Genomic DNA, 17,091 nt, shown 5'->3' with positions numbered 1-17,091 from the left:
GAGAGATACACTTTATCCCTGTAAAAGTTAGCCCGCTAGACAGAGGAAGACCAAGTTATGCCTTGGCTTCTCCCTAGCGGTGGGGAGCAGGCAAGTGGTGTGTTCTGAAACTCTTTGTAACGCCTACCTCACCAGGGTCTCATGGGAAACAGCGGGATGCGGTACGCACTCTTTTACACTGTAGTTTGCAAACTATCCAGGAAATAGCACATACTAGTTGAAGCATGCTGCTCTGGGCCATACTACTTTCACGTTTCTGCAGTCACTTGGAACCAGTTCATGAATCGTGTACAGCGTGGTGTTAGTCTGTGGCTAGTCTCCTGGCTATCCACTGTCTTCATACCACCGGGCTCACAAGATTTGATTGTGAAGGACAGCCTTGAAGAAAGGCGTGTCGTGCTTGAGGGTACCCGGAATGCTGGACAGATGCTTACTTAGCAAGCTGTCTCTGAAAAGGAACCATCATGACAGCACCGTAGTAGAAGTGGCTGCCTGGGAAAGTGGTGGGCTGGAGATGTTAGGTCAGGTCTTTATCTAAATAGACATTTCTTTATAGCATCTTTATGTGTGTGTCCACATGTTCATGTGAGTGCAGGCACCCTGTGGAGTCAGGAGGGTCAGAGCCCACAGAGCTGGAGTTACAGATGGTTGATGGCCACCTACCTGGTGGGGGTACTGGGAACCGAACTCCAGTCCTCCAGAGGGGCAGCAAGTGCTGTAACCACTGAACCATGTCTTCGGTCCCAAGGTCTTTTTACATTATATTCTGTAGCCAAACTCTTGGGGACTGAGGCTTCCCTCAGGAGTGACCCTTGCCTGTGTAAAGGAAGCCTTCTTAATTCTGGTTCCACCATAGAAATTGGCGCACAGTTAACAGGCTAGGAGCAAGTTTGCTATACAGGTTTAGTCTCCTGGGTTTTTTGCTTTGTTTGTTTTCTGATCCTGGGGATCAGACTCATGACCTTACACACACTGGGCAAGCACCCTCCTGCAGAGAGCCGTATCCCCAGCCCCGGCTGGCTGCTCTGGAGCAGTGAATGGGAGCTCAGTTGTTGGGCAGGACATTGGCCATTGACATGCATGTCAGTCAGGAGAGTCAGGGACTATTGTAAGTTGTGGGGGCAGAGGTTGGAAACTGGTAATGTGAGTGGGAGTACAATAGGGATCAATGGGAAGACCCATCACTATGCCCTTCACACACACCCTTCCCAATTAGAAAATACTTGAAAATCCTGGCAATATAGTTTAAGAAAACTGTTTTGGGTGACCCTCCCCCCCATCCTCTTATTTCCTGTTCTCCTCCCTTACTGTCTCCATTTTCTTCCCTCCCTGATTTCCTCTCCCTCCCCTTTTACTAGTCTGATTTATCTGTCTACCCATCCATCCGTCAATCTATCCACCATCCATCCTTTATCCATCCATCCATCCATCCATCTTTTAGCCAGCCAGCCTCCATCCACCAGCCAGCCTCCACCCATTACATGAAATAGAAAGCTTAAGGATTGTTGGTTTTTTTGTTGTTGTTTTTATTTTTATTTCTTTTTATTTTTTGGTTTTTTCGAGACAGGGTTTCTCTGTGTAGCCTTGGCTGTCCTGGACTCACTTTGTAGACCAGGCTGGCCTCGAACTCACAGCGATCCGCCTGCCTCTGCCTCCCGACTGCTGAGATTAAAGGCGTGCGCCACCACGCCCGGCTTTTGTTGTTTTTAGACAGGGTTTCTCTGTGTAGCCCTGGCTGTTCTGGACCAGGCTGCCCTTAAACTCAAGAGATTAGCCTGCCTCTGCCTCCCAAGTTCTGGGATTGAAGGTGTGCGTCATCATTGCCCAGCAGGGTTCTTGGAAATTTAATAACTACAGTGACCATGAAAGACATATCCTTAAACTGTAAACCTAGAGGAAAAAAGACCTAGCATTTAATATTCTCAAAGGGTGATATTTCATGAGTCATTACTCTGGCATCTTTTGACTTCTGAGTTGGTGTTTTATGGAGCTAAACAGGTATGTATTTCTGGGAAAAGTAGAAACCTCGTTTCTTTTTTTTCTAACTTAGTTTTCTTTCCCACAGCTGCAGAGAAAAGTGGGTGCATGGTTTTCCTCGTCTGTCCCCCTGCTCATGGTGCACACATGCACATGTGTAATGTTTTCATTTCCACCGAGCAGTTCACGGCCTGGATACTGTGATGCTGTTTGTTTTTCTGCTGAGGTCTCCTTGTGGAAGAACTCTCTACTGTACGCTACCAAAGGAAGCCTTTCTTCAGCTTCCAGCCCTGGGTGTGCTCCTGACGCCTATGAATGAGTTCTGGTCTTAGGGCCTTGCCTTATGGAGAGGAACGGGGTAGTGAAGGGAAAATATTTTAAGTCCTCACTTGTTCTTTATAAGGAATTTGTGGTGCTCAGAATTTTGGGGGTCCAGTATATATTTTTCCTAAGTCTTTGCAACAGATTCAGCCAAATAAGGAGAGTGTCATGGATGGTAGTTTATAAGGCACGGCAGAGACAAGAAAAACTGAGGGGGATTTTATGGAAAGAGCTCAGGGCGGAGCACTGCCTAGGTCACTGCCACAGTGGCCTGACAGTAAGATAGGCGTGGTGAGTTGTGTCATCTCTCATGTGCAAATGCACAGGACTGGGACAGAACGCGCACTGTCACCTGGTGTGAACAGCCCCACAAGGACTTAGCGAGTCATATCTGAGTGGTTCAAGGTGAGGGTGACTGATGTCTCAAGGTACTTTTGCAAGCAGAGTCTGTGCCCTCTTTGTTACAAGGATTGGGTCCATGTCTCTTGTAGGTAGCAAGATCCAAGGTACTCAAGTCCCTTAGCACAGTGGCATGTATCTGCATATAGCTGACACAAGTCCTTCACGGAAGGAAAAGTAGCATTTTCTGAAGACCGAGAGGATGAGTGTAAGCCTCTGTGAAGTGTAAGTGCCAAATGCAGGTGATCACACACACGCCCATGTCGCTATGTCCCTCTGTTGGCTGTGATGAAACAATCAGCCAAAAGCAACTCGAGCAAAAATGGGAAAAATGATGTGGTCCTCAAGAGGAAGGAGGAGACCCCATTTTGTTGTGATTTGTTTTCATCAGAGACATTTATTGAGTAGTCAGAGTTTAATACATTATAAAGAACCCAAGATACATCTTCCCCTCAAAGGGCTCATGGAGGCATGGGAAGGACGGACTGGTAGGCCCTTTGGGTATACTTAGAACATGGTGCTCTCAGAAACAAACTAGGTATTAAAAGGAGAAGCAAGAATAATCATTAATACTGTGGTCTTAATTGGAGTTTTGGTCTCCCTAACAAGACAGGTATGAACCTTTTCACAAGGCAGTGGCATTTCCAGTTAATGACAGTGCATAGAGATGCTGGTCTCAGGATGGTTTGTTTGTTTGGACCTCTTTCCTTTGGTGGAATAAGGCCAGCCTCTTTCTGAAGGGAAATATTGTTTCTTTACAGGAATTTGATGCTGAGGTAAATGGGAACCACTTGGAGAGACTGAAGGCAAATAAAACTTAGGAAAGTACAGATTGCCACAAGAACAACCCCCTGGGCCTTAGGACTTAAGGTTACTGTTTTCTAGAGATAGGATAGAAATGCCTGAGGCCACTAGGGAAGGCTCTTCCTCCCCCGCCCCCCCCCCCCCCCCCGGAAATGAGGTCACTGTACTCATTCATGATCAGCACAGGCAGAGAACTCTGTATCTCCCGCTGAGGCCAGTCAGTTTGTGAGACTTCCCCTCAGGGCATGAAGGCTTGCCCCATTTCCGGGTTTCCAGTCTTCAGGAAGCGTTAGGGCTGGACACAGGAAGAAAGAGCAGCTGTAGGCTTTTGGTGGTAAGGAAATCGGGCAGGCGGAAGGAGACACAGCCAACATGCCTGGTGGCAGGTGGAGGAACCTCGTGGTGGGAATCTCCTCCGTATGGGTCTGAGGTGTGTGCTCCTGGTGGTTTTCTTTGCCTGTGGCTCAACTCTGGCTGTGCTGGTGAACGGTCCACCTGTGTTAGGTCTGATCAGTGATGTTGCTGACCTTAGCCCAAGCTGGGAAAGAGTCCAACTGGAAGAGGCTAACTCCCCAAGTGTTGATGGCCACCATCACTATCACCAGGCCAATGACATTGACTCCTAGGCCAGCTTTCACCTGCAGGACACAAGCCGGAAAACCCTGGTCATTCAAAGTCACCAGTGGCCACGTTATCACAAGGGAGCACTTTCAGAGCTAGCCTTTAGCCTTGTCCCCATGCAGTCCTGATTCCTCCCAGTGGCTGCCTGGACTACTCTATTCTACCTTCTTGAGTTGCACGCATCCTTGGCGGAGCTGGAAAGGCAGGGAGGTAATGGGGGGGATGGGAAACACCCATGAGAATCACCTTTGCTTCTTGCCTGAAGCACTTTCGTCATAACATAGAAGCCTAGGAGGTCTGAAGCCACCTGGAATTCCAACCAACTCTGAGGAATACTGTTATTCATGTACCAAAATGCTTATTGAAAATAAGCACATCTCCTGGGCAGGAACATAGAGCCTCTTGAGTGCTCATGAACATGAAAAATGTCAGAGAGGCTGTATTTTGCCGCCACCGTTTCCAGCTCCCCCACCGCCATGGAACAACTGAGGGATGGAGAGTACACCTTGGGTTACTTACAGAAATAGCTGCCACTGTTGATCCTCCCACCCCCAACACAAAGGAGAGTATAATAAAGGCCTGCTAGCCCCACGGGCCCTTTGTTTCTTCTTCAGAGGAAAGTGTATCTCTGACCGGACCCATTTCATTTCTGCCATGACGTGGACACCCGCAGGCTGCTGATCTTGAGGGATGATGGGCTGGCTGAACTGGGACCCAGTGTCAGGACAGTTAGCACCCTTCCATTGAGTAACCAAGCACATAGCTTGTAGCCCCAGCAGGTCTGCTACCTAGTAGTAAGCTGGGGATATTAAAAGCGGGGGGGGGGGGGGAATAGATGCTGGAAAATTGTTCAAAACCCATGCCTTCCCTTCTGGCTAGGACCTGGACGTCTCAGTCATCTTGGGCCCTCTGTTTCCCAGAAGATGGTGGATGGAGCCTAAAGCACTGAGGCTCGAAGGGACCACTGTTGGAACCATCTTGTTGAACAGATTTAGGAATTGGAGCTTTGAGTTAGCATCAAGCTAGGAATAGAACCCAACACTGGTTCACTTCTTGTCTTCCAGTCCCTCTCTTTGTTAAGTGTCTCTGATAATATAAAGGTTAGCGGTGAGGGTCAGCCACAAGGGGAAGTGGGAGGCAGGAGAGCTGAGCAGAGCTCAGTGTGAGCAGACCAAGGCTTATGCAGTCAGAGGAGACTGAAGGAAGAAATGGCCCCGGCCTCCACCCTGAAGTTGGCCCAAAGACGAGCAGTTTTAATGGTAGAAAGGGTCTCCCAAAACTTCCTTCCTTTGCTCCATCTGCTGTTTTGTGTGGCAGCTGAGGAAAATGGTTTCATCTCCTCAAGGCTGATAAGACCCTGTTTCAGACTGCTGAGCCTCAGTGGTTTGTATGAGTTGGTTTAATTTCTCCTCAAGCTGTGGTCAGCTTTGAGGATTCGTTTGAGCCATGATTGTAGGCTGAGCAGTGGAAAGTGGGGTGTCCAACACTAATGGCTGCCACAGAATGCCGCTGCAGAGCCACCCTCCTGGGAGCCAGCTGGGAGCCAGAGTCTGAGGCGCAGGCATTCAGTTTGTACCGTTGCTTCGGGGCTTCCTTGCTTGCGGGAGAAGTGTGTGGAAGGATCCTGTCCCTACAAGACACCTTTCACCCTGGATTCATATAGTTTCTCATACTTCCTTGTCTATGACCAGGGAAGGTTTTTGCAAGTTCACACCTTCTGGAACCAGGCCACAACCTGTGCCCTGGGTGGCTTTCTCTAACCCTGTGCCTGCTTGCTTCCAGATGAGAGGCCATTGCTATTCCTGGAGCTTACAGGCCAACCAAGAATCCTTTTACCAGAGTCACTCGTTCCACACACCAGAGAGAGTGCTGGGAGCCTGCTGCCCAGCCAGCCAGCCACCCATCCCCACCCTCATGGCATGGGGCCTGGGCAGAGGGTACCCACAGCTCACCATGTCTTTGATCTGGCAGTGCCCATAGCTGAAGACGATGGCGTTGGGGGGGTTGCCCACAGGCAGCATCACAGCAAAGGAGATAGACATGGTGACCGGGACCAGGGTGTAGAGTGGGTTGATGTGCAAGGTTTCAGACTGGAAGAGAAAATTCACAGTGACATTAGCTTGGAGAATGGGTTGACAATTCCTGTGCATGAATGTGCTCTGACGATGGCTGGGTGTTGAGCACCATTTCTGGGACTAGTTAGTTCCCTGCCCTCTGGGGCACGCAAGTGCTTTTAGTAACTCATAAGGGCTGAAACCCTGAGGCAGTTCCGAGGATGGATGGTTGAGTGTTGAGAGGAAGGGGCATCTTAGTGAAGTGGTTCTGAGAAGTCCATTCTTTAAACAAACAAATAAGTGGCTTTAATTGAAACAAGACTCCCTCAATCTTGGAGTATATATCTAGGGACTCCCCTTACCCTGGAAGATGGTTTAATTGCTCTCTTTGGGATTTGAACCCATGGCTTTCAACATTGCCATGTTTTAAGAAAACGGTCTTGAAGAGCATGGTGGTGCATGTCTTTAACTCCAGTACTCCATTCAGTACTGGGAGCCAGACGCAGGTGGGTCCCTGAGTTCAAGGCCAGCCTGGTCTACCTAGAGTTTTCTAGGATAGCCAGGGCCACATGGAGAAACTCTGTCTTGAAAACAAAACAAAACAAAGTCTCCCATGCTCACATGCAAGGTGTCAGAGGCAGGTGGAGACATCTGAGCTGAGAGTGGCCGTGAAAGCTGGCGTCCCACGGAGCAGGAAGGATTATTTTGTAGGAGATTGGTAAGGGTCTTCATGTCCTATGTTCCCAGAGGCATCCTTTGAGCAGGTGTATTACTTTCGGGGCTTTGTCAACAGGCTGAGAGCTGGCTCAACAGTCCTCACTTGTTTCACTCATTACAAACTGGTCTGAGGCCATGGAGTCAGGCTGATAATGGATGTGGTGACACTTTAAGCTGCGGCCTTGCATATTTATTTTCCTCAGATGGCTTCATTACATAGCCCAGGCTACGCTCAAATAAATTAATTCCTTTTTTGAAAAGTATTTCTAAACATAGTATTTTATATATTAAATAAATATATACTTTACATTTATTTAAAACAAAATATAAAATTTGATCTTTTGTTTTGTTTTGTTTTTCAAGACAGGGTTTCTCTGTGTAACAGCTCTGGCTGTCCTGGAACTTCCTCTGTAGTCCAGACTGGCCTTGAACTCATGGAGATCCACCTGCCTCTGCCTCCCCAAGTGCTGGGATTAATGGCATGTGCCACCACTGCCTGGCATATTTTTGCATATGCAAAATTAATGCATACTTTTATTTTACTAATTGTTAATTTAAAAACTCACAATTTAAACTATGGCTTGAACACCAGCCACTGCAAGTGGTGCACAGCAGGAAAGGACTAGCTATGGGAACCGTTTCCTGAGCCACGTGTGGCTGGGGCACCTGCCTGGCCCTCTGGGAAACCCTGCCTACTCACCAGGGTACATAGGATGGGCAGGAAGATGGTGATGGTGGCTGGATTGCTGACAAATTCTGTGACAATGGACACCAGGACACACGCCAGCAGAGTGATGGCCCATGGCGGGAGGCTGCTCAGGGACAGCATCTGGTGCCCAATCCAGGTGGAGAGGCCAGAGCTCTGTGGGAGGAAGTGGTACAGTGAGGAAGGGCATAGAGCATGTCAGAGGGCGCTCTGGGCTGAGGGGTCAGGGATGCTGGCTGCAGGGCCACCAGGCCTCGTCCCGTCTATCTGGCCTGGCCAAAGCCCTTGTTGCGTTTATGAATAGATCACTCTTGTAGCGCAGAAGTGCCTCACGACTGTACAACGTTTTCTCTTTGGGTTTCCTGGTCATGGGGCATGACAGCCCCCCACCTTTGGCCATAAGATCCTTCCTAGGGCCTTGTCCTGGCAGCATTGGTGGTCAGTACCCCCAACTTTGCACCTCGATGTTGCTCATCCTTTTCCCAGTCTGACAACCTCATTCTCTGCAGCCCCCTCCCAATGGTGAGGGTTTCCCCTCCTCTCCTAAAAACTGCTGACAGTGTTGAGTTTCTGTACTAAACCATCGCAGGTTGCATCTGTGCTTTTTCCTCTTTCTCTTTTCTGTGGCCGACGTGCTCAGACTCTTCCTAGAGTGTCTGAGAGACTGCAAAAAAGAGAGTGTGCAGAAAGCAAGGTGGGGGTGTTTTACAATCCGTCAAGCTCAAAGACTACGTTCACCGCACGCTTGGGCGCCAAGTTCCCTTTGCTCCTCTTTGCTAAAGTGATCAAGAGCTCACGGGTCTCCAGGGCCTCTCACCACATCGTGACCCGAGGCCTTCAGGGTTCTCTCTGCTGTGGCTGAGTCACGTGGAGGACTTTGAGAGCAGCACACACAGCACACGGAGACTGGGCTGGTTAATAATTGATACAGCTCCTCCTCGCAGCCTCCAGAAGCTGTCCCTGTTCCTTCTTGGAACTCATTATTGGACCATGAGAGCGGCACAAAAGCAGGGCAGGAGGAGCCATCAGATGAGGTAGGAACAGTGCATTGTTGGTAACAATGGTTTTACCTATGATGTTATCCAAATATTAAAGTAAAATAATTTGAGGATACTTACTTTTCCAACAGGAATATTTTACACTAAAATTTGAAATAAATTGATAAGTTTCGGTGCCAAGTTAGAAAAAGCATAATATAGGAAGGCTTACTTTACTTTTTGAAAGTCTTGATGCAATTGGATTTTCTTACTTGTGTCAAAAAACAAACACACACACACACACACACACACACACACACACACACACACACACACAAACCCTATGAAATAGTTTCAGACTCAGTAGAAATGACACAGATTCACCTGAATTGCTCTAGTATTAAAATGTTTCACAGAGACACAACTGTCTGTCTGTAATTCATACACACTTTTGATTGAAAACAAAAAAAAAATAGGCCTTGCCAGGGTAGGCCCGGGCCAAACTAATAACCGAAACTCAATAGAAATCAATATAAAACTCTGAACACGGAGTTAGAGATGTTGACAGAACAGATACAGGGTGTGCCGGATGGACTGGGGTTTAGCAGTGGCCACCAACATGAAGAATTACAGGTCCCAGTGACTGCGGCTTCAAGGTAAGTGTTGATGTGCGTGCCAAGGAAACGTCATGGAAGCCCCTGGGCAAGTGCAGGCTGATGTCGCCATCAGAGACAGAGGAGGGCTAACTAATACAACGTGTCCAGTGGACAGACCGCCCCTGGACCATTTAAATACAGTGGAAGAAAACTGCAGTGAGCCCTGAGTGAGACCAGGATGTGTAAGTCTCTGAGAATGGTTGAAGAAGCTAGGGAGTTCCAGCTGGGGAAAAAAAAAAATCCAATAGCACCTATTTATTACTTTAATAATTATTAACTAGAATGTCAGGAAACAGAGCCAGAACCCACAGTGATGACACACGAAGGATGAAGAACCACTAGGCTGGAAATGGATAAGTATTCTTTGCGTAGGGAATACCCCAGCAGTGGAGGTGCGCCAGGGTAAATGTCCTGAGAATACTCCATGGGAAGGGGATGGGCCTCAGTCTCCCCTGATGTTCCTTCCCCACATAGGAGTCAAAAGTGTACTGGGCTGGGGCTGGCGAGATGGCTCAGCAGTTAAGAGCATGCGTTCGTGCAGATGACCCGGGTTCAGTTCCCGGCACCCACATGGTACCTCACAGCCATGCCTAACTCCAGTTCCAGGGGATCTGTTGCCTTCTGAACTCTGCAGGAGCCAAGTACTCATATGGTGCCCATATGAACATGCAGGAAGAACACTCAGACACATATGATAAGTTTTAAAAATTTAAATATACCAAGTTTTGGGGGCAGGTTAGTGCATGTAGACAAAGTGAAATGGGAAGGAGCCGGGACCTCAAACAGATTCACTCACAGGATTCTTTTCTTCATAGAGGGCTGATGGCAGAGGAGCCCCAGTTATGTCCCGCCATCCTCACTGAGAAGATCTTACGCTAAACATACACATCCAGGAAGTCAGACAGCCCTCTACCAGCCTCAGCTAAGAATCTCTCAGAGGCTCAGTGTAGGCGTGTAGACGGACAGACAGACAACCTACTGAGTCTGTGGGCCTTGTAGCCTACCCCCTGTCAGCGCTAAGAGATCCCAGAAAGGAGGTGCCTATAAGACCCAAAATTCCTTTTGCTTGTGACAGTGTGGGGCCTGCAAAGAAGGCATGAATGCCCGTGCACTGTGACCTGCCACACCAGCTGAGGTGGCCAGGGAAGAAACAGCATCTGGTTTGCTGTGTTGCAGACTCCACTAGTGACTTGGTGACATTATGTTCTCTCTCATTATGTAATGTCTGGTCTTCCCTTCAGGGTTGTAATGGAATCCTTCAGGAAGAATCTGGACCAGTATTTGACCAAGAAGAAAACCGAATTGTTACCTTGCTTCCAGAAGCCAGGGCGTAGCCTCCTCCCACCAGGATGACAATCTCCCAGGGCATAGTTTTCTGGAAGTCCTTCCACGTGATGATGGGCTCTATCCCCTGGCTCGGTCCCTGGCTTGCCCCTGCATCACAGAGAGAAAGAAATGGAGTCAGATAAGCAGTGGTTCACAGCCTGCCTACCGCTGTGACCCCTTGACACAGTTCCTTATGAGGTAGTGAGCCCAACCATACAACTATGTTCATGGCTACTTCATAACTGTAATTTTGCTACTGTTACGAGTCGTAATGTAAATATCTGGTAAACAGATGGCCTTGGCAACACTGTGAAAGGGTTGGGTAACCCCAAAGGGGTCAAGACCCACAGGTTGATAAATGCTGCCCTAGAGGCATGATTTGTGGGGAAGGGTCTAGCTTATGGTACATTGCAGGGTTTGGGAACCAGCTCTACTATTTGCGCAGAGTCTGAAGGGCCTTGGAAAAGGCTCTTCTGAAAATTCTGACGTAGCGTTCTTTGACTAAAGCCACTACCACCTTCCCCCCAACTTTGTCCCTTGAATCCTCTCTCACCATCACTGTTTTTCCCAAAGCAGGGCTTCTTGGCTGGGATGAGGAAGAGCAGGAAGCCAAGGAATACAGAGACCGTGGCATCGGTGCGGTAGCCTTTCCTAGCAAAGAGACACACATGGTGGCAAGAGGTGACTCAGGAGTCCCCGAGAGCAACACAAGTCTCAGGCCAGATTGTGGGAACCCAGCACCTCTTCACAGGACATCGTCCGGCAGCGGCAGGAACCTGACCTTTGCCTGTTGTTGGACTTTGCTATGGTGGACTCATGGGCAGGATTAGTGTCTGGAGACAGCCTCCCTAAGGGAAGGATCTTAGTGTGCAGTGACAGTCAGGTAGTCTTTGAGTTCTGGTTGGGATCAGAGCTGTTCAGATAAGAGCAGAACATGGGTTTCTCTCCTGTAAGGACCACACCTCAACATTGGTGCATAGGAATCCGCAGTGGTGGCCTGGGAACCTGGGTGTACCTTGCCTGGTGGCTTCTTCCTCACAGGACTCAGGCTTGGAGGCCACAGTCTCATTACAGCGAGTCCTTACAGATGGTACCCTTTAATGCTCTTAGCATCCTAGCAGACAGGCGAGGCTCCAAAGCTTGTGTAAGATGACTAAGGTCACAGAGCGGGCAGCCCCTGTTCCAACCCCAGCCAGGGAGCCTCAACACTGTGCTTTCTTCCTGCCTCCATACCACTTCTTCCCTAGAAATAATGGATTTTTCAGGGACAAAATGCTCTCTGGGATTATATAACCCACGGTTACAGCTTGAGGAATGAGTGAGGGTGAGATTCAAGAGGAAGCAGTATCACTTACTTTTCCTTTCCTTTTTTAAAAAAATATTTATTTATTTATTTATTTATTATGTATACAGCGTATGTATACACCTGTAGACCAGAGGAAGGCATCAGATCACATTACAGATGGTTGTGAACCACCATGTGGTTGTTGGGAATTGAACTCAGGACCTTTGGAAGAGCAGAGGCACTCTTAACCACTGAGCCATCTCTCCATCCCCAGTATGACTTACTTTTCAAAGAAAGAGTCCCAGCCAGGGACGAAGCCAGGCTCCCGGGTAAACCACAGCACTGTCATCAGAATGAAGAAGAACGCAGTCACCATTTCAGGGTAGCTGTCAAAGGTAGCAGAAAGACCCACGTCACGAACTGGGAGCTCACAGGCTTTTCACCTGGCTTCTGGAAGCTCCTATTTAGACTACGAACATTGATGACATAAAACACAGTTGCTACTTAAGCACCAGAATGGCTGGCAGTGAATTAGGAGAATTGACAGGGGTGTTAGAGGTGACAGAATCCAAGGTTCCTGGAGAAACATAGGTGGGCTGGAAAAAGCACAGCAGTGTTATGGATAAAACACTTTAATCTTAGCCTGTCTGGAGAGTGCCATAAGGTGAGCACCTTCAGAATTTGCTGGTGGGAAAATGAACTGCTACCAACTAATGTTTTAGGATAATTTAGTTTGGGTTATTCCCTTCATCTGAGACAATAACTAACAATGCACTGTGAACTATTATCTATTTTTAAATGGAAATAACCGTGTTGTTTATCCAGTGAGATTCCATGACAATGAATATATTTTTGGTGTAACAGTTAAAATGAGACCCAACCAGAAATAGTCCTGTTGCCACAGCAGTACAAATGACATGGGGACATAACCAGAGCAGAAAGTTAAGTGAAAATAGACAGGGTGTACAACTACATTCAGTATGAACTTTAAAAAATATATGCATTACATGTAATATATACATATATTTATAATATGCATGTCCTGTGGTACTGAGGCTTGAACCCAGGGCTCCGTGCATGTTCTGCAAGGGCTCTACCATTGAGTTAACATCCAAGAACCCTTTGACTTGATTGAAATAATCTACGTTGCCCAGTCTGGTCTTGAGCTTATTTTCCTGCTTCAGCCTTTGGAGTTAATTTGGATTATAAGTCTAGCTTAATCACATAATTATACACACACAGACACAGACACACCCACCCACATACACAGGCACGCACACACCTATTCACACATGTCGGCGCCGCACCGTCCAGCGGAAATAAGACACCGACAACCAGACTTCTTCTCTAGATCTTTACTCAGGATTTTGCTAAGCAGGAATGGCCCCGAAGGAGGGAAGGACAGAGCTTAAGTAACAACCAAGTACCAATCAGCTTTTGCCAGGTGCTAACTCCTCATAGGTCAAAGTCAGAGCAAGGCCGCTCGTCACAAGATTGTCCGTTACCCCTGCACAGCCCTTCACCATATGAGGACTTGTTTATCCTGGAGAGCACTCGCCAGCGGGAAGGCGGAAGGCAGAAACCGGGGCCATGTCAGGGCCTGGCATTTCGCAGCTCTCCACACACACACCCACATACACAGGCACACGCACACCTATTCACACACCCACACACACAATAGGAAGGAGTAGATTATGTAACAATACCAAGATTCAAGTCCATTTTACTTTTTTCTTATACTCTCCTGTATTTTTATAAATGCCATACCATGATCATTTATTACTTACAAACTGAAGTGTGAAGAATTGTAATTTCTATGTGAATTTTTTTACTCAAAGTTTGGAATAGGGAGGACTCTGAGAAGGAGATACAGTGTTAGAGAGGAGGCTGTTCTGGAGCACCGTGGGGATACTGATGGAAGCATCCAAGGTTGTTAGCGATGGCTTGGTTCTCCTGTCTTCAAGTCTGTACTGGTGGTGCCTTATGCTCTAAATGTAGCACTGAGGCCCCCAGTTCCCTGCGAGTGACACCTGTTCACCACTGTGGCTCACTTAAGAAGTACAGGGACCCTGGCTTTGCAAGGAATCTAGCATGTTCCATGAGTGGATGTGCTTTCTTTCTGTTGATTTTTCTCCCCCACCAGACACTCCACCTGTATCTTGAACTCTGAAGGTAGAAGGGGGTGGCCAGCATGGCTCTGACATTAAATACATAGCACCTTCTGAATGCTTAGGCTCTGGACACTTCTACCAATGTGGGGAACGTCAGGAACATGGCTGCTGGGTCTCTTTGCTGTCACACTAGGACACGGGAAAGGGAGCAGTGTAGCTCTTACCTAATGTCTCCGAGTTTTTCATATTCCTCTCGGATCCTCTTCTCGGACAGCTCTTCCCTTTTGGTCTTCTTCTTCTTGCTCAGAGAACAGGTCTCTTTAAAGCTAAGAAGGGGAATGAGCACAGAAGTGAAATATACGCTCCTGAGGTCAGAGCCCTCTCCTGCTCTAACCTCTTCACGTGCACACTGCTCCTCCCTCCTCGTGCTTGCACAGCTTCTGTCTGCCTAGTCACCCAGCCTCTCTCAGACCTTCCCCTGGCCTGTGGCCATACCCATGTGGACGTGGCTTGGGTGTATCAGTGATGCGTGTATCCACATGGACGTGGCTTGGGTGTATCAGTGATGCGTGTATCCACGTGGACATGGCTTGGGTGTATCAGTGATGCGTGTATCCACGTGGACATGGCTTGGGTGTATCAGTGATGCGTGTATCCACGTGGACATGGCTTGGGTGTATCAGTGATATGTGTATCCATTATCCATGTGGACGTGGCTTGGGTGTATCAGTGATGTGTATATTCATGTGGACGTGGCTTGGGTGTATCAGTGATGTGTATCCATTATCCATGTGGACGTGGCTTGGGTGTATCAGTGATGCATGACTATGTATTTATGGCTAGTTGTTTCCACACAACTGTCTTGTATGTGAGTAGAGCCAGAGTGTTGAGGTATGCGCATGTGCATGTGTGTATATGCACATGTGCACACACTTATTTGCGTAGAGACAAGGTTTGCTTCAGATAAAAGTGGGTGCTATCTCTCTATAGTATAATATTGGCCAGTTGTGTACACAGCCATCATCAGTTTAATGAGTTGAGTAAAAAGAAAACATTCCTTGGCCAATAGAGTCGTGGGTTCCATAAACAGCTTACCATCAAAACATCATATGTATTTTCCCCTTTTGCATTTGAGGTTGGTCAAATTTAGGATAGACTGATGGTTATTTTAAAATGGCGTACTAAGTAGTTATTAGAAATAGCATCAAAAGGGTCATATCTTTGAGAGATATGAGCACATTACGTAGGACCTCCGTCTAAAGAATCAAACCTAGGGCAACTTTACTTAGAATCACGTTTCTAAGAGCAGTTGGGGCTACTCTGTATGATTTGAGGGCAATGAAAGGACAGCAGACACTTTCCAGGCTTACTATAAATCAGGTCTGCCATCCAAGTGGTTAGAATTAAGACCATCTCATTGTACACTGAGAGAGAAGTGCAGAGTTCATGAATCTTCGAGTCTCCAGAAGAGATGATGGATAGCCAGCTCCCAGTTAAGCGCCCTGCACCCCAGACCCCCAGCAGAGACTGCTGGCTCTGGGCCTGCCCACAGTGAGCAGAGCCTTCCGGTTCTGGGCACGCCCACAATGAGCCCGAGCATTCCCACTTGAACCATCATAGCCGTCAGGAGACCCTCGGTGCTTTGCCAGCAGCGCCCCGGCACGGCACTCACTTGCAGCCCAGGAAGAGCCAGTGCATCCAGAACCAGCTGACCACCAGCATGATGAGGGAGATGGGAAAGCTGAAGAGGAACCAAGTTCCGAAGTTCACCACTTCCGCCGCTGGATACTGGCTGGAGGGTGAAGACCAGGTCAGAGACAAGGAACGCATGGCATTTCCCCCGTGACATTTGGGAGTGATGGCAAGAGTGTCCTCAGAAGACAAGCGCCAGGGCCAAGGGCGGAGGAAACTACATAATTTAGAACCGCGCAGACTCAACTCTGCTCCTCTTCCTCACTGACACCCCCTCCCCGCGCCACAAGGAGCTCTCTCTCTCTAACCCCCCTCCCGCTACTCTTCCCATCCCGTGCTGCTCTCCAGTTCCCATCCAGAATGAGTTTTCAAAGCCATAGCTCTGACTTTCTCACTCCTTCAGATTCCTTGAAGGCGTCTCACGGCCTTTCTTTGAGGTGTCATCTAAGCTCTCTGTGGGTTTTTCCGGCCTGTTGTCATCTGTCCCTGTCCCTCTCCGGTCCCCTTTGCCCTGCCATTTCTTTTAAGTACGCTATTCTCCTGCCTCACACCCCTTTCACGACAGTAAATTCTTAGGAAAGCTTTCATCCAGATGGCCCGGTTACCATTTCCTTTTTGGGGGACGAACTTCCTCCCTTGAGATGAGGGAGCTCTCTGAGCAGAACCCTGGCCACGTCTTGCCTTCCCCAGTTAGCACAGCGGCCATTTTGCTCTGGCTCCTGCTATGTCCCTAGCACCCACTCCCGGTCTGGCCTAGCCACCAATAGAGGGTGCTTACTTAGTGCTTGCTGACCGAGTGGATTACTTACTTGTTGAAATGCTCTAAGAAAATGAGGCTGGTGGAGGTGCCAATGATGGTGGTCAGGCCACCAATGGTGGCAGCATACGATATGCTCAGAGAAAGGCACTTGCAGATCATTTGGTCATGGTGGGATCTGTACTTCTTCCTGCTCAGCTCCTGGTTCTTGGAGCTGGGGCTCAGGACTCCTGGCTTTTCCTGCCAAAGGGAAAAAACAATCAGTAAATCCCACAGGCAGCTTAGGCTGTCCAGCACATGAAGCCAGAGAGGCAGGGCGCACAATGGACCAGCGGATAGGTGTTGAGTTTAACTAAGCCTGCTTCTGAGAGCTTCAGCTTCTTCTGCAAAGTCATATATATCCTCTGCCACATGGTGTTGAAGGGCAAAGCAACAAATAGACGCAAGACACTTGGAGCACTCTCTGGCCTTCCTTAGGGATGGAGTGTTATTGAGGCTGGAGAGATGGCTTATAGGTTAAGAGCGCTCACTGATTTTCCAGCGGACCTGGGTTCAGTTCCCCACACGCCTGTCATGTGGCTCACAGGCATCACTGACTCCAGTTTCAGGAGCTCTGATGCCCTCTTCTGGCTCCAGTGGGCAACAGACATGCATATGGTCTACATACATACATGTAGACACTCACATA

The 17,091-nt window shown here is 48.3% G+C and overlaps 1 protein-coding gene across 1 annotated transcript in view; it reads right to left on the bottom strand.

Moving 5' to 3' along the window:
- Positions 1 to 3,678: 3,678 nt before the first annotated feature.
- Positions 3,679 to 17,091, bottom strand: part of Slc13a4 (solute carrier family 13 member 4) — a 39,138-nt gene continuing 25,725 nt past the window's right edge. Inside the window, 9 exon segments of the mRNA XM_051151736.1 lie at positions 3,679 to 4,139; positions 6,075 to 6,212; positions 7,594 to 7,755; positions 10,542 to 10,666; positions 11,112 to 11,209; positions 12,128 to 12,229; positions 14,179 to 14,280; positions 15,627 to 15,746; positions 16,456 to 16,643. Of these exon segments, the coding sequence (XP_051007693.1) occupies positions 4,002 to 4,139; positions 6,075 to 6,212; positions 7,594 to 7,755; positions 10,542 to 10,666; positions 11,112 to 11,209; positions 12,128 to 12,229; positions 14,179 to 14,280; positions 15,627 to 15,746; positions 16,456 to 16,643 (1,173 nt within the window). The 3' untranslated portion in view covers positions 3,679 to 4,001.

This window comes from Acomys russatus, chromosome 10 (genome assembly GCF_903995435.1).
Source record: "Acomys russatus chromosome 10, mAcoRus1.1, whole genome shotgun sequence".
Classification (NCBI taxonomy): Eukaryota; Metazoa; Chordata; class Mammalia; order Rodentia; family Muridae; genus Acomys; species Acomys russatus.
Note: the sequence above shows the minus strand (reverse complement) of the source record. Positions and strands in the feature narration are given on the sequence as shown.